The following is a 17773-nucleotide window of genomic DNA, read 5'->3' as shown; positions in this document are numbered from 1 at the left end:
TCTCAAATAATTGAGGTTAATCATTAAGCATTATTATACTAATGTAATATATAAAGCATCGACTAGGGGGTGTTTGGATAGCAGTGCTAAACTTTAGCAGTGTCACATCGAATGTTCGAATGCTAATTAGGAGGACTAAACATGAGCTAATTAGAATTCACTCCTGAAAAAAAATACCGCCAAAAGCCCAAAACACCGATTTATTTATCCATATCCCCCACTACGCCCCTAAAAGAGGCGAGCGCAACCGCCCTCGGCGGCAAAAGAATTTCACTCCTGAAAAAATAAAAGCCCAAAACACCGATTTATTTATCCAAATCCCCCACTACTCGTCAACCCATCCTCCAGTCATCCACTCCCCCCACCCCGATCCATTTCTCCGGCGGCACACCGCCATCGACGACCTCCTCACGAGCTGCGTCCACCAGTGGTCCTCTGTATCCCTCCCCCTTTCTGGAACCCTAGCCGCCGCAGGTGGCTCACTTCCGCCAGCGACCTACTTCCTCTCCCACGAGCTGCGTCGCCGCCGCCATCAATCACCGCCGGTGGATCTGCTTCCCCGTCGACTAGGCTTCACCGCACCACGTCTTCTTCCACTTTGATGACTATAGCCGCCAAGAAACTTGTCTACATCCGCAACTAAGGCACAACCGCAATGGTGACAACAAGAGGTCAAGGTAGGAAGAGGTCTGCAGAAGAAGATCAAGGTAAGCCACAACATGTTCTGTTATTTGTTCAAGTAGTACTACAATTTTGTTGGTGCTCTGGTTTAGGTGCACAATACATGAGATATAATGCAACAACACAGTACAATGCAACAACACTTTGATGAATTTTTGTGGCTGTTATCCACTTATCCTTTCCTGTTTTAGTTATCTGAAATCAATTGCACTGCGCAGTAAAGTAAAACCTAGATCTTTTAAAATGGGTGCAGTAGCAGTTGAATAAGAGGCTGAATCATAATAGTGGTTGTGTATTTATGATGTTCCAAAATCATGATAATGGTATGCCTCTTGAGATAATTAACTTAGGCATTTTGAAAGGATTGACAATCCTAATTTCTGGCACTCCTAGTATTTCTTATTGTTTTGAGCCCAAACTTTTACAGTAGCAAGATGGCTATTTTATTTATACATGTCCTGTACTTTTTCTGATTCCATATCTTACTGTGTGGTAGGTCGAGTGGATTTCAGTGCCATATTGTATATGTGCTGATCCTTAGAAGTTGTATTGCAATCATACTGATTGTACTCTGATAGTTGTGATGCTAGCCCTTATGATTTTTTTAATACTTCTTGTGTCCATATAATCTTGATCCTTAGTATTACTACCCTACAACCTGTTGGTGATAAACACCTAGATAAGACAGCCTGTTAGTAGACTATAAGAACTGAACTTTACTACTTCTAAATCAATTGCACTGCATAGTAAAGTAAAACCTAGATCTTTTAAATGGGTGCAGTAGCAGTTGAATAAGAGGCTGAATCATAATAGTGGTTGTGTATTGATGATGTTCCAAAATCATCATAATGGTATGCCTCTTGTGATAATTAACTTAGGCATTTCGAAAGGATTGACAATCTTAATTTTTGGCACTGCTAGTATTCCTTATTGTTTTGAGCCCTTATGATTGTGTTAATACTTCTTGTGTCCATATAAGCATGATCCTTAGTATTAATACCTTACAACCCGTTGGTGAGAAACACCTAGATTAGACAGCATGGGAATAGACTTTCAGAACTGAACATAACTACTTCTTGTGTCACTGATCTGAATGTGTCACCTTTCTTATAGTTGCATTGGTAATGAAATTTCTTACTGCCTAAAATTTCCAACATGGACTGGTAGTAGCAAGTTAACGTCAATCACTGTTTCACTGCTGTACTTTCTTATTGTAATAGATACAAGGGTAAATGAAAGTAAAGAACCTCGAAAAACTGATTATGAGAGAAGGCGGGATGCACAAATAGCGGAGAATGCTAAGGTGTTTGAAGCACTTGGACTGCTAAATCTATCTACTGAATTTAATAATTCTGTACCTGAACCTGCAACAAAGAAGGGGAAAAAATCAGCAAACCAGAAAACAAATAGTGAAGATTCGGATTCATCGGAATTTCTCCTTGAGGACAATGATCAAGGAGATAGTGATGATGATGACACTGAATCTGATGAGCAGCCACAACCCACTAAGGTGCTTCTTCTATCTTCAAAATACTGGCTAGGAAAAATTTGCATTGCATTAGATTGTTTTTAAACTGTTCTTTAATATATGCCCTTGCTTTGTAGATACCTATTCTTTCTTTCTTACATGATCTTTAATATATGCTCTTGTTTATTAATGCACATGACTTACTACATTTTTCCCACAGTGTCCTGCAGGCTATAGGCGAAAAGTCCTCGCTTCAAAGAAGAAGATAGTTTCCAACATGGCTCCGGGAGTTAGGGCTACTAAGAGAGTGAGGGCACCTCAAGGTTCGCAGGTGCAACCTACTAGGGCCGAATTAAGAACATCAAAAAGGCTTCAACTGTCAGCAAGAGATGGGCAGAGTGAACATGCTCCTACAGATGGTCAAGATGAAATACCACCAAGTTCTTTTACAGATGCAGAGCAGGGCAATGGAACTGGTGTTGAGGACATTATAGCCACAGAGGAAGATAGTGGAGCTGGTGCTCAAGACATGATACATGCTGATGTAGACACTGAAGGCAAGTTATTGTTTCTTTATCATTGAAATAGATCAACTCTTTTGCTGATTTCCATGAAACTAAATCATTTAACTGCAAATTATATTTTGTAGCTCCTGCACAGAGAGCCCCAAGGAGACCCAGGCCACCCACCAAGGGAACACAGCTGGACAGGATGACAAAAGCTATGGGAAGGAGAATGCCCGTAGCTGTTGCTGAAGGGAAAAAAAGGCCTCATGAACCTGTTCAAGCAGCCAAGTTTGCATCTGAGGCTGGTGTCATCATTCGGGATAACGTTCCTGTGCTACCACATTGGAAATTATATAAGAAGGATGATCAACATTACAAAAATTTTGTGGGAAAGCTCTCTGTAAGTGCAATATTGTTTTCTTGGTAAACTTGTAGACCTGCTAAACCTAAATTAACTAACTTATGGAATTGTCAAATGACTAGGGCGCTTGGCGATTAACACTAACGACAAGCCGACACACGATGCTTGCACCGATGTGATGCGCTCTGGGGTGCAACAAAGGCGTTATCGGCTCAAGCAGAAATACTTCAATGGTGTAAGTGCTAATGAGATTAGCAAAACTTCTCCAGTTAACTGCATGTCTGATGAACAGTGGAGGGCACTAGTTGCAAAGTGGTCTGATCCAAAGAACATGGTATATTTTATTCTTGTCAATTATCATTTCTCAGTCAGTTTCCAAATTATCTTCTCAATGTTAACCAATGATCTCATCTGACATTTAATTCTCTTATAGGAAACAAGTGAAAAGTACAAGCTGAATCGTGGTAAAGTCAAGTATCATCAGACTACGGGTTCTCGCAGCTATGTGGCACACTTACATGCATATGTAAGTATTTGATTATCTACATAAGACTGACTTTGTATCATAAGACTGATGACACTTTGTTGCAATTGATTCTCTATGAAACAGAAGCATCAGAGGAACAATGCAGAACCTAGCACAGATACCCATGAAGAACTTGATGTGGTGGAGGCCTTCACTTCCTGCCATACCAGCTCCAAACATGGTCTTAGTGAACCAGCAAGAGAAGCAGTTGTAAGTCTCTGCATCTGTATCCATGCATGTTAGTTGATGATTACAAAAATAAAGTTGTAAAATCACCTTTAGCTCCATCACTAGACCCACCCTGCTAGGATTATTGATTACAAAAATATAGTTGAGATGGTCATGTACAAGTAAAAACAAGTATCCATGCATGTTAGTTGATGATAATAAGAGAGAATGGCTGCAATTGGTTATCCAGATTGATTATATGTAGTTTGAAACTGTATCTAGATTGATTAGAGAATGAATTGTTCAAAAGTTTGACAACACTAGAGTAATCCACATTGATACTTCTCTGATGTCACAATCAATTTGGCTTGTATTATTCATAGATGCCACAATCTTCAGATTTACACTGCAAGTACAAGCATATGCATATACCAGGTTACAATTTTTAGATTTTTACTGCAAGGGTTCTGACTTTAATACTACATGCTACATTGCTATCTGAATTTCCAAATGAAATTAGCACTGCTATCTAAATCTTAAGGATGTCTAGTCTACGTCATCACTTTGAATTTTACACTAAAATATTTAAGCTTAGTGATGCTGCAGCCTTAGCAATTGGAAACAAGCATGCTGATCAGGCTGATCATGTTCTGGTAACAGTACAATAGAATCATTGCATTTCATTGGATTGGCTTGTGGTGCTGATCTGCTACTGAAATAGAGACATATTTTTGTCCTTTATGCTATATTTTATTCTACCTCTAGTACACATCTTGCTGTTTTTATTTTATAAAATACATCTTGACTTATATTTCCTCCTCAGATTAATGCAATAATTATCAACTAATGATGGATCATTGTTGTTTTAGACTAATATGGAAGCTTTGAGGGCACAACCTGTGGCTGAAGGTGAGACAAGAGTATCAAGTGTGCAGGTTGTGTCCCAGGTGCTCCCCAAGAACAGCTCAAACAGTTTCCTGAAGAGTGTTGGCATCAAACCAGTGGGAACCTCCCAAGCATCATCATCATCAAATGAAATCGAGCTACGGGAACAACTAGCAGCTGAAGCTAAGGCTGTTGTACAAGATGAACTCGAGGATCTCAAGAAGAGAAGTGAAGAAGCTGAGGAGAAGCTGGCGAGGATAGAAAGAGAGCTGGAGGAGATGAAGAAGCTGACTGAGATTAACACCAAGGCAATGGAGGAGAACAATGCGCTGCTCAAGCGTATCTTGTCCCTCAACAATGCTTCTTCGACATGAGCGCTGCTGGTGGTTGCCAAGACCACAAACTGTAGCTTCTAGTTGTTGGCAAGCTGGTGCTCCTGATGGATATGCAATCCTTATGTGCTGGTGGTGAAATAAGTTTGGTGAACTGAGTTGTTGGCAAGCTGGTGCTTCTAGTTTCCTGCTGGTGGTTGGTCATTTTGTTTAGCACTTAAGTTGGTAGTGATGAAATCCATGGTATGTGATATGTTTGTACTGTTGGTGAACTAAGTTTGGTGAACTGAGTTTGTTGAATTGAGTTTAGTTGCTGATGAACTGAGTTTAGTAGTCTTGATTAAGTTGTATGGTAATTGGAATACTGGATCTGTTAGCTGCTGTTGATGTCTATATTATTTGTATTTTCTAATGAAATCAGACTGACCATCTGAGCAGAAATGTTGTCTTTGTGACGATTGTATATTTTGTTCTGTGATGACTTCATATGCTGTTCTGTGACGAAAATGAGAAGCTACAACAGCGCGACACGTTGAATAATCACAGGATGCCACGTGGCCCCCACAACAAGTGACACGTGGACATTCTATCCACTGGCCACGTCATCCACCACGTGACAACCGCGTCAGCTGCCACGGCAAGCGACACGTGCCAGTAGACTCAGCAACACGTGTCAGTCCAGTCATCAGCCACGTCACTGCCACGTGGTGGGACACGTCAGCTGCCAGCGTAGCAAACGCCGTTTGGCAGCCTAACAGAGCGGTATGTTATGACGAAAACAGGGAACATCGGCGACGAAAACCTTTCGTCATAGAATGAAATCCTTTCTGTGACGATGCACGTTTCATCATTGATTGAAAATACATCTGTGACGAAAAATGGACGTTTCGTCACCATACGTAATCAATGACGCTCATTCCATGACGAAACTGTTTTCGTCACCACTTCGTCACAGAAAGTAGTCGGTGACGATTGTGTAGTCTTCGGTGACGAAAGGGGAGCGTCATTGATGACCACTTCCCTAGTAGTGTACTGATCAAGTGAGCTGCATACATTGCTTGTCTGATAAAAAAAGCAGCAATCTATTCATATAGAATATTTTTGAGAATAGTCAATTTTTAGGTTGTATAGAAACAGCTCTAAAGAAACCTTCTCTGCAATACCTTCTTTGACCTAAGCTAGGTCAGGGTTGGGCACTTCAAATATTTGTTTTCAGAAAGTACATATTGTCTTGGAAGCTCTGTCCTTTCTTAGGTAGAGATATATTTTTCTTTTTCCTTGTTCCGTCATGCATACTATTGGAAAAGCTATTAACTGTTCATCCAAAGAATCATCCAACTGCAGAAGAGGTAATCCTTTGGTGCTCTCTTACCTTAATTTTTCTGACGCATCGATTTCATATATGAGAGATGTTCCATATTCACTGATTATATGCCTTTCTAAGGTCTCGGTCAGAATTTCTTTCTTTACTAAGTTCCTATGGAATGAGCAGAATAGTATCTTCCTATGATCTAGCATTAGGCCATCAACCAGTTAATGTTCAGCTATTTTTAGAAAAGTGTTATGTAAAATGACTACTCTAAGTTTTCTGATATGATATTGAATAGTAGGCATGGATTTTGCTGATGTGGCCAAGTCTATGGATGCTGCAATTGCTCCAGCCGTTGACATGAAACTTTCTTGGGCTGCTGTGATTGGGAACCATGACCAAGGGCGTACGTTGTCACGGAGGGTGACCGCACAAAGCGCGTTGAGAATTGCGTCGCAACATTCTGCATAAACATTCAATAGCAATGGTGAACCCTTTTTATAATCCAATGGATAACTCCCCGTGAAGTTCGATTTGTTGTGGACTGCCATATATTAGTAACATAATAAAGTGTAATTAAAATTATATACCGAATTTGTTTCTTTCCAGTAAGATAAAATGTGAATTGCCCGTAGCAACGCACGGGTACGATCCTAGTGTATATAGTAAATTACTAAGTGAAGAACAAAGGTCATGTTGATTACACCCTAAGTTTTGGAGTACACCTTTATTCATCTTAAATTCGCACAATTTTGGAGTAACTAATAATTTTCACAAAGCTACACAAAACGGATCACAAAACTGCATGCTTTAGGTAACATGGTTAGTTTGGACAGGCGCTTGCATCTCTCACCTCGTATGCAAAAACGTTTGCCACCGGAACGAACGACAATGACACCCATTTGCAGAATCGCCCAACTTTCGCCGCAACGTGTGCTCCATTCCGAAGCCGGAGGAAGCAACTTGCCACCACCAAAATTCAATGCAACGTATCAGCTTCACTACGGATACTTGGACTTCAAATCAAAATCTGAACTATATGGTTCTTACGGCCCATTGGATCGATGAGAGGTGGCAGCTTCGGAGAAGAGTCATAAACTTTTGCCTGGTCGATGATCACAAAGGAGAGACCATTGGTCGGAAGATTGAAGAATGCTTGCTTCAGTGGGGCGTGGATCGCATTTTCACTATCACGGTCGACAATGCCAGCTCCAATAATGGTGCAATTAACTACATTAAAGATCTGAGTAAAGCATGGGAGGAAACTATACTGCAGCATGAATTTATACGCATGAGATGTTGTGCACATATAGTCAATCTGATTGTCAAGAGTGGATTGGAAGTGACCAATGAGTCAATTGAGAAAATCAGAATTGCAGTCAGGTTTGTGAGATCATCACCAGCTCGACTAGATCAATTCAAGAAATGTGCTGAGTAGCAAAAAATCTTAGGGCCCGTTTGTTTCGATGGAATTGAATTCCATCCTAATAATCATAATTTAGACACAAATTAATTAAGCTAATATAATTGTATGTGGAATATAGTTGTATATTATAGTTGGTGATATGGGAGAGATACTTGTATGCTACACTTCTATTATAGAGAAGCGAGTCTAAGAGCGTGCTATAAGAATTGAATTCCATCTAATAACCATAATCTATAGAATCAATTTCCATCTCCCACCCCATGAATTTAAGATAGGCTTATATCTAAACTTTGGAAAGTTGTGGAATGCCACATTCCAACATAAATTAGCCTACTCCATTAAATAGATTCCAATTCCTTGGACCCAAACGGGGCCTTAAGGAAAAGCTATTGTCATTAGATGTGGATACAAGGTGGAACGCTACTTATATCATGTTGGATAATGCAGTTATATTTAGGAAGGCATTTGCAAGGTTAAGCAAGGAGAACAAACAATTTGAAACATACTTTGAGGGCCATGTTCCTCCATATGCGTCTGATTGGCGTAATGCTAGGCGTGTTATTCATTTTTTGAAGATATTCCACAAAGTTACAGTGCGTCTGTCCGGTTCTCTTCATGTGACATCAAGTGGTTTCTTTCATGAGTTTGTTCTGATGCAATCAAAACTGAAAGAACTTGCTGGACATAGTGATCCCAATATAGCCACAATGTCTGAACTAATGAAGAAGAAGTTCAGTAAATTTTGGAAGGATAAAGAGGATCTGAACTACTTACTATCTATCGCTCTGATCTTGGATCCTTGTAACAGATCCTCGTTACAAGGTGAAGTTTCTTAGCTTTTTCTTCTTGGGGATATATGGTCCAGAGAAGTAAAAAGAACTTGTTGGTAAAATAGAAAGTGATCTTCGCCACTTATTTGATTGCTATGTTGAGTTTGCTGCACAAGCCAGCTTCAATAGTAATTACAATCACCCTCCACCACTTATTAATGTCGATGAGCATGAGAAGAATTCTGCTATGTTGCTAGCATCTCAATGCAGTATGCAACTAGAAGAAATTGAGAGCAGAGAAAGTAATTCTGAATTATCCAGATATCTTGCAGAAAATTGTGAAAAGATCACGGATGATTTTGATTTACTATTGTGGTGGAGATGTAACTCAAGCAAGTACTCCATACTCTAAGTTGACAAAAGATATTTTAGCAGTTCTGGTATCCACACTAGCTTCAGAATCTACATTCAGTACAGGAGGAAGAATTCTAGATTCATTTCGAACATCACTATCAGCTACCACAGTAGAAGCTTTAATTTGTACACAAAGTTGGTTGCGCTCACCTTCAGGCCCTGTCGACATTATAAAAACTATGGAGGAAATTGAAGCTTGCGAGGAAATTCAAGAAGGTATAGTTATTTAATGTTACTTTGGAAAAATGCCTAAAAGTAGCCGCTAACATCTCTTTTTACTTACTGCGGAACTTTTGGCAAACAACTCCATGGACAAGTGATAAAATATGGTACTATGGTAAGTTACTGTACTGTCACTTTTCATCTGATGTTTGGGTGTAGATAGCAAATTGTAAATGCAGATGCCATTTATCAGATTAGGACATAGCTTACTTCTGAATTTTGTTGGTATGTATAGTGGCTAACACTGTGCTATTTTACTTTCAAACTTTCAGGTTCTACGAAAGCTCTGCCATCTTCATCCTAGAAAACATGGAGCAAGCTATGATGCCTGATACTGACAATGCCTTGCAACTCCCTCAGTTTTTGAATTGTCCACAAAATGAAGACATAAGCTTCTGTAATTGTAACTAAGTGCAGTTCGTCAGGTTTAGGAGGCCATGACATATAACTGAAAAATTTTGCTCTTCTTATTTCTGAATCGGTGTCTAGTCCTGGGAGTGATGGTTTACAGAGATGTCTAGTTTCCCGGCTGGGTCATATGCATACCAGAAAACAGAAAAAGATTGTTCATATCTTGTGCTGGAGAAGCTGCCTGTATGTGTGTGAACTGAACAGCTAAACGTGAATCTTTTTCTCTTACTCTTCTGTTTGATTGGAGCTGCACTGCAAGATGGATCATTGATGTTGCATTGCTTATTTAATTTTGTGAGGCAAAGATATCATGTTTGAATTGGTGAATGGTTATGCCAATTCCTTGCACGAGATGTTCCTGGTTCCCTGACTTGCTTGTTTGTTACCCATTTAACCCATCAAATTCACCCAGCCAACCCATTAAACAATCACCCTCTTGACCCATCTAACCCACCCAGATTACACAATGATCCAATTAGCCGGTGGCTGCAATTCAACCCATATAACCCACCCAAATCCGTCATAATCCACCCATAAACAGGCCTTGCATGCCGCACGAGCAGCGGCTATGTTTGGAGCCGCTCGCTGCAGCTAACCTAAAGGCTCAAACCGTCGCTCTATTCCAATCCAGCAGTGCATGGCGCCTCCATGCAGGGCCTCAACTCGGCCACGTAGCGCCACGCCGCTACTGCTACAGACTGCAGACAGAGCGATCGCGCGCATAAATACGCCGACGGAGCTAGACGAGAACATACGCCCTGCTGTTGCAGTTGCACTACACTGATCGCAGATCAGGGAAAGGAGAGATGGGGAGGAGGGCGTGCTGTGCCAAGGAAGGGTTGAAGAGAGGGGCGTGGACGAGCAAGGAAGACGACATCCTGGCCGCCTACGTCAAGGCCCATGGCGAAGGCAAATGGAGGGAGGTCCCCCAGAAAGCCGGTAAAGATCTAGCAATAATCTGTATGGAGAATTGGCGATAGCTTGGGTTCTCTTGATTCTACTGAATCGTGTGTGCCGATCTCGGCTGATGGAGTGTCTATATGCGTGTGCAGGTTTGCGCCGGTGCGGCAAGAGCTGCCGGCTGCGGTGGCTCAACTACCTCCGGCCGAACATCAAGCGCGGCAACATCTCCGACGAGGAGGAGGACCTCATCATCCGGCTCCACAAGCTCCTCGGCAACAGGTGGGTTGGCTACTTGGCTGAGTGGCTCGGTCACATCACTGCCGATGAGCATGAACGACCTGCGCACCGCGTGCTATCCGTTTCAGACTTTCATTTCACTGTCTGTCGTGCAAAGTGGTTTCCCATTTCTCTTCGATAAGTTCTCATCGGAGCCTGATGTCTCCGTTTCTGGCGTGGCTGGCAGGTGGTCGCTGATCGCAGCCAGGCTGCCGGGCCGAACAGACAATGAAATCAAGAACTACTGGAACAGCACGCTCGGCCGGAGGGCCGGCGCCGGCGGAGGCGGCAGCAGGGTCGTCGTCTTCGGGACACCCGACACCGGCTCACACTCACACGCCACACCGGCGGCGTCGGGCAGCTGCGAGAACGGCGCCGCCGCTCATCGCACGGACCCCGATTCAGCTGGCTCCGCCGCCGGGACGGCCTCGGCAGCGGCGGCCGTGTGGGCGCCCAAGGCCGTGCGGTGCACGGGCCGCCTCTTCTTCCACCGGGACCTGCTGGAGGCGCCGCCCGCGAGCGAGACGCCGACGGCCGGGGGAGTGTAAGAAAAGGAGGAAACGTGGTTGCCTATCTTGGCTCACCACGGGTGCATGTTTATATAGGAGCAACTGCTCAAGAGATATACAAGGTATTGTCATCGTATGGAACTCGGATACCTTTTACAAAAGACTTATCTCTAATCTATCTCTAAGTATCCGAATCAACTAAGCATGTCAGAGTTTGATCTGTTTACACAAGATATTCTATTCTAACATCCTCCCTCAATCTAAACTCCTTTTGCGCTTGAGATTTAGATTGCTCTTGAATTCTTGAAGTTTTCCAACTGGCAAAGCTTTAGTGAAACCATCAGCAATCTGGTCATTAGTAGAAATAAACCTGACCTGCAATTGCTTCTTTATTACTCGTTCTCTCACAAAATGAAAATCAATTTCTATATGCTTCGTTCTAGCATGGAACACTGGATTTGCAGATAAGTAGGTTGCTCCCAAATTATCACACCATAAGACAGGTGGTTGCGCCAACTTGATTCCAAGTTCACCGAGCAAAGACTCCATCCAGATTAATTCAGCCGTGGCATTGGCCATGGATTTGTACTCTGCCTCAGTACTCGATCTTGAAACAGTAGGTTGCTTTCGAGCACTCCAAGATATGAGATTAGAACCCAAAAATACTGCAAAGCCACCAGTAGACCTTCTATCATCAACACTACCAGCCCAATCCGCATCAGAGAAAGCACTCAAGACCAATGACGCAGATTTTTCAATGTTCAAACCAATGTCCATAGTATTACGAACGTACCGGAGGATCCTTTTAACAGCTGTCCAGTGAACGCTAGTAGGTGCATGCAAAAATTGACATACCTTATTAACCGAAAAAGCCAAGTCAGGTCTAGTAAGTGTGAGATACTGCAATGCTCCAACTACGCTCCTGTATCGTGTGCTATCTTCAGTATTTAACAATTCTCCTTCATAGCTTGAAAGCTTTTCTGAAACTGATAATGGTGTGGGCGCCACCTTGCAGTTCATCATACCCACTCTAGTCAAGATTTCTTGGGCATATTTTTCTTGAGACAACAACAAACCGTGACTATCTCGTTTCACTTCTATTCCCAAAAAGTAATGCAAATCTCCAAGGTCTTTTAACGCAAAGTCCTTCTTTAAATCAAGTAATAATGCTGCCACGGCTTCGTCAGATGAACTAGTAACAATAATGTCATCCACATATATAAGCATATAAATAGTGATTCCAGACTTCTGATAAATAAATAAAGAAGTGTCTGATTTTGAAGCTCTAAAGCCGAGATGAATTAACTGAGAGCTGAGTCTAGAGTACCAGGCCCTTGGCGCTTGCTTCAAACCATATATAGCTTTATCAAGCTTGCATACCAAGTGAGGATCATGAGCACTCTCAAAACCTGGAGGCTGCTTCATATAGACCTCCTCTTCCAGAACGCCATGTAGAAACGCATTCTGAACATCCAATTGCTTTAAACACCAATTCCTGGACATGGCAATGGATAGAACAAGTCGCACTGTAGCAATTTTGACAACTGGACTAAACGTATCTTCATAATCAATGCCATAGCGTTGTTTGAATCCTTTTGCCACCAACCGTGCTTTATATCTATCAATTGTTCCATCTGCCTTCCTTTTAATTTTGTAAACCCACTTACAATCGATTAGATTGCTTCCTTGCTTTGCTTCAACAAGATGCCAAGTCTGATTTCTCATTAACGCTGAATACTCCTCTTGCATTGCCTTTTTCCACTTGGGATCACATAAAGCTTCTTGCAAATTTTCTGGTTCACCGGTAGCACAGAAATTAAGCCATCTAATTGTTCCATCAGTGAAAGACTTGGGTTTCACAATGCCATGTTGGAACCGTGTGCGCCGGCGCGGAGCAGAAGCTTCAGCTGGCGCGGCCAGAGACAACTGCACGGAAGATTCAGGGACTCCAGGCGCTGATGCGTGAGACTGTGATGCTGACACGGACGGGCGAGACGTGGGCGCTGCTGCTGACGCGTGAGGCTCTGGTGCGGACGCTGCTGGCGAAGATGGACTGGTGCATACAGACGCTAAGTTGGGTGCAGTTGCGGACGCAGGAGCTGCCCCCCCACAGACCTTGCTGCCGTTGGCTGGAGCCATAGGACACGTCGTGACGCCTGGGACTGCATGCGCCTGGGAGTTGTGGCTGTCCAAGCCATGCACCGTACCAGCCTGGGAGGTGTGTCCGTCCAAGGTTCCTGTTGGATGTACTGTTTCTTCACAATTAGCGTCAGAAGCTAATGGGGGTATTGTTTCAGAAGCTGTTGGGGGTACTGTTTCTTCACCATTTTGCACCACATTTTCTGGACCTGTGTCTTGCTCATGATCAAAATCATCACTAGAGGTATTAGTAGCATTAGTAAAACAACTTACACCCCCTGGATTTAAGAGATAACTAGGAAGAAGCACAATTTCTTTGCGAAGCTGCACCCCGGCATTTGGATGAAGCTGGGCAAACGGAAAGACGTCCTCATCGAAAACCACATCCCTAGAGATGTATATCCGACCAGAAGACACATCGAGGCACTTGAACCCCTTATGTATGAAGCTGTAACCCAGGAAAACACATCGTATAGATCGGAAAGCTAATTTGTGGCGATTGTAGGGGCGAAGATTCGGCCAGCAGGCGCAGCCAAAAGTGCGAAGGGATGTGTAGGAAGGTTTCTCTTGAAGAAGACGCTCATGAGGTGTTTGGAAACTAATGACTTTGCTAGGGAGTAGATTTATGAGATACGTGGCAGTTAGGAAAGCATTATCCCAATATTTCAATGGCATAGATGCATTAGCAAGAAGAGCAAGACCAACCTCAACTATGTGACGATGCTTTCTTTCAGCGGCACCGTTTTGTTGGTGTGCATGGGGACAAGAAACTTGATGAGAAATACCAATGCGTTGGAAGAAAGAATTTAATTTTTCATATTCTCCCCCCCAATCTGATTGCATGGCTTTAATTTTTCTACTGAATTTCCTCTCAACAAGCTGTTGAAAATCCTGAAAGACTTGAAACACATCAGATTTTTTCTTGATGAGATATATCCAAGTATATTTGCTAAAATCATCGATGAAACTAACGTAATATGTGTGCCGTCCTATAGACAAGGGCGCCGGGCCCCACACGTCTGAAAAGATCAAATCAAGAGGAAATTTGGAGGTACTGCGCGAAATAGGGTATGGCAATTGATGGCTCTTGGCCAATTGACAAGAATTACAGATGGAATATGAATTTTTATTGCTATCAAAAGGCAGATTATTTGAACTAAGAATTTTTTCTACAATCGAGAATGCTGGATGACCAAGCCGACTATGCCATCTAGAAGTGGATGGCTTGCTAACTCCAAGGACTTGTTTATTGCAACTTCCATGGGACAGCCATGACTGTAGAGGATAGAGACCGCCCCGACATCTACCTTGATGCAGAATTTTCTTTGTTTCCTGATCCTTAATAAAAAAGAAATTTGGATGAAATTCGAGAAAGGCATCATTATCTTTAGCAAGTTTGTGGACGGAAACTAGACTTTTGCTGGCGCTAGGAACATGAAGAATATTTTTAAGGTGTAGATCTTTGCTAGGGGTATGTAAAGTTGTATGACCAATGTTACTAATTCTCATACCTGAACCGTTTGCAGCATGAACTTGATCACGTCCATTGTACTTGTCGTGGATCGTCATCTTCTCAAGTGCACCAGTAACATGATCAGAGGCTCCACTGTCGACATACCAATTTGTGTCGTAACCGTAACCAGTGGTAGCCGCCCCCGCAATTTTGTAGTCTTGCTGTTGTTCTTCATCTTCATCATATCTATACCAACACCTTGATGCTTCATGTCCTCCCTTCTTGCAGATCTGACATACGATCTTGGTGTTGTAGCTTCCTTGCTTTGGTGCGTTGCTTGGACCATAATTGCCACGATTTTGATTTCCACCGCGGCCTCTATTGCTCCTACCTCGGCCACGGCCAGAACCACGACCGCGACCTCGCCCTCTCCCAGCCATGTTAGCAGATGACTGATATTGTCCACCTTCATGATACATCTCCAGGCGCATATCATAGGCTAAGAGCTGAGAGTATAATTCACTCAAAGAAACAGATCCAACGCGACCAAGCATAGATGACACAAACGGATTATACTCAAAATCAAGACCGTTTAGAATAAAGTGAGCCATCTCGTCGTCGTCGATCACCTTGCCAACTGCAGCTAGTTCATCCTTGAAAGCACACATCTTGGTGTAGTATTGTGACGAGGTCATGTTGCCCTTCTTAGTTGTAGAGAGCATCATGAGTAGATTGGAGATTCTCGCCTTGGAGTGTGCCGAGAACATAGCTTCAAGCGCCTCCCATGCTTCTGCCGAGGTCGTCACCGTTGCCACTGACGCCAACGCCTCCTTCGTAAGGGAATTCAGCAGATAGCTCAGAATTTGTTGATCTTTTGCAACCCACAAATCATAGTCGGGGTTGTGGACACTCTCCTTCGTCTTGTCCGCCGTAGTCACCTCCACGGTCTTGGGTGGCTCAGGAATAGATCCATCTAGGATTCCCATGAGTTGAGCTCCTCGAATTGCAGGAAGAAATTGAGCCTTCCATAGCAGGTAGTTGTCACGAGTTAGTTTCTCTGTGACAACTCCTGGCGCCGGCATAGCTGTTGATGTTGATGCCATGGATGATGTTGAGATGTTTCTGGCGCAGGGGGCAGATTGCTAGTGCAAGCAGCAGGTTAACTGGCGCAAGCAGTAGGCAAGCAGCAGCAGGTTACTGACGCAGGGGATCTAGCACAGGGGCAGATTGACGCACGAAGCAGCTTGGCGCAGGAATTTTGAGGCAAGGATTTTGTGGATGTTTAGGAAGAGGATGCTCTGATTACCATGTAAGAAAAGGAGGAAACGTGGTTGCCTATCTTGGCTCACCACGGGTGCATGTTTATATAGGAGCAACTGCTCAAGAGATATACAAGGTATTGTCATCGTATGGAACTCGGATACCTTTTACAAAAGACTTATCTCTAATCTATCTCTAAGTATCCGAATCAACTAAGCATGTCAGAGTTTGATCTGTTTACACAAGATATTCTATTCTAACAGGGAGAAGTAGGGGGGTCGGGAGAAGGGTCGTCGGACGACTGCAGCTCGGCGGCGTCGACCTTCGCGGGCGTCGTCGACGAGCCGTGCTTCTCCGGCGGCGGCTGGATGGACGACGTGAGGGCCCTGGCGTCGTTCCTCGAGTCCGACGAGGAATGGGTCGTCCGGTGTCAGATGTCCGAGCAGCCGGCTTAGACTGAGGGGGCGTTTGTATCTTTAGTCCTGATTAAAATTTATGTTACATCGAATATTCGGAGGCTAGTTTGTATCTTTAATCCTGATTAAAATTTATGTCACATCGAATATTCGGAGGCTAATTAGGAGGGTTAAATATGAGCTAATTATAAAACTAATTACATAGATGGAGGCTAATTCAGAAGACGAATCTATTAAGCCTAATTAATCTATCATTAACACATGTTTACTGTAGCATCACATTGTCAAATCATGGACTAATTAGACTTAATAGATTCATCTCGCAAATTAGTCTCCATCTGTGCAATTAGTTCTGTGCAATTAGTTTTGTAGTTAGTTTATATTTAATACTCCTAATTAGTATCTAAACATTCGATGTGATAGGAATTTTAGGAGGTGCTAAAGAAACAAACACCCCTAACTACACAGCAAAGCAAGTAATACGTGTATATCTACTACATATGCCTATATATGCTTCCAAAAGATATATACGTGTATATGTGCACGATGCTTCCAAAAGAAATATACAGTACGTATTCGCATGAAGTACTTGTCGGTGCGTGTGTGATCGTGGCAGGTGTGTAAGCGTGGCCATGCTGCGGTGCCCTTTTTTCTTCTTCAAAGAACGTGCCGTGTTGTGGCGGTTTCATTCCACGCACACTCTAACAGTCACCATCACACACATATTCTGCCGTTGTGAATGCTAGAGATGAGCTAGAACAATGTGTATTTGTTGAGTACCACTCTCAGTGTAGCGTGCTCCTATCTAGAACTAGTTGTGTAGACTACGGTAGAGTACATGCTAAAGGGTTGTAATACGTAGCCTTGTACTTTCTCACATAATTTCCCCGCTCGATCCGAATTATATCTATCAAAAAGGCAAAATAGGTATTTTAGTCCTAAACTTTAAGTTTAAGTTCATCCCTCAACTTTCAGATAGGTCAATTTAGTCCCTCAACTCTTATTTTCGGGTCAAACTCATCCTTGTACTGGTGTTGTGCTATATTTTAGTATGAGACTAATGTGAAAAGTCAATTTTACCCTTGACTCATGTAGGTCAAACATGTATATGCTTATACTTCCTTGATACATACGCACAGCAATATATTTTTTACCTAATATAAAATATAGTTCTAAAAAAAGTACGTACTTGTGCTCGTTAAAATCATGCGTGTACTCATACAAATTAAATTTCAATATGCAAAATGTAGGTATTCATATTTTTTCATGATATACACAAGTACACATACTCTAAAGTTGACATGTGCCCATATACTCGTGGTACGGTATACATTCTCT

The 17773-nt window shown here is 42.6% G+C and overlaps 2 protein-coding genes across 2 annotated transcripts; both read left to right on the top strand.

Annotated features, from left to right (window-relative positions):
- The first annotated feature begins 655 nt into the window (after positions 1 to 655).
- On the top strand, positions 656 to 4969 carry LOC101773108. Its single transcript, XM_012845197.1, has 9 exons — positions 656 to 707; positions 1902 to 2191; positions 2370 to 2706; positions 2799 to 2943; positions 3218 to 3350; positions 3450 to 3542; positions 3627 to 3752; positions 4301 to 4363; positions 4580 to 4969. The coding sequence occupies exons 1-9, from the start codon at positions 656 to 658 to the stop codon at positions 4967 to 4969; spliced, it is 1629 nt and encodes a 542-aa protein (XP_012700651.1).
- Positions 4970 to 10223: 5254 nt separating this feature from the next.
- LOC101756616 (anthocyanin regulatory C1 protein) lies at positions 10224 to 16595 on the top strand. Its single transcript, XM_004964880.2, has 4 exons — positions 10224 to 10418; positions 10532 to 10661; positions 10846 to 11200; positions 16283 to 16595. Exons 1-4 carry the CDS (start codon positions 10286 to 10288, stop codon positions 16472 to 16474), a joined length of 810 nt encoding a protein of 269 aa, XP_004964937.1. The 5' UTR covers positions 10224 to 10285; the 3' UTR covers positions 16475 to 16595.
- The last annotated feature ends 1178 nt before the right edge of the window (positions 16596 to 17773 follow it).

This window comes from Setaria italica, chromosome IV (genome assembly GCF_000263155.2).
Source record: "Setaria italica strain Yugu1 chromosome IV, Setaria_italica_v2.0, whole genome shotgun sequence".
NCBI lineage: Eukaryota > Viridiplantae > Streptophyta > Magnoliopsida > Poales > Poaceae > Setaria > Setaria italica.
The sequence above is the reverse complement of the archived record's forward strand: the minus strand, read 5'-3'. Positions and strand labels throughout refer to the sequence as shown.

Bases quoted from the DNA above. Each gene is read 5' to 3' on its own strand.
- LOC101773108 (XM_012845197.1), top strand. From the start codon at position 656: ATGGTGACAACAAGAGGTCAAGGTAGGAAGAGGTCTGCAGAAGAAGAT. The intron at 2,192-2,369 runs GTGCTTCTTCTA...TTTTTCCCACAG, and splicing joins AGCAGCCACAACCCACTAAG to TGTCCTGCAGGCTATAGGCG. The intron at 3,543-3,626 runs GTAAGTATTTGA...TCTATGAAACAG, and splicing joins TGGCACACTTACATGCATAT to AAGCATCAGAGGAACAATGC.
- LOC101756616 (XM_004964880.2), top strand. From the start codon at position 10,286: ATGGGGAGGAGGGCGTGCTGTGCCAAGGAAGGGTTGAAGAGAGGGGCG. The intron at 10,419-10,531 runs GTAAAGATCTAG...ATGCGTGTGCAG, and splicing joins GGAGGTCCCCCAGAAAGCCG to GTTTGCGCCGGTGCGGCAAG. The intron at 10,662-10,845 runs GTGGGTTGGCTA...CGTGGCTGGCAG, and splicing joins CACAAGCTCCTCGGCAACAG to GTGGTCGCTGATCGCAGCCA.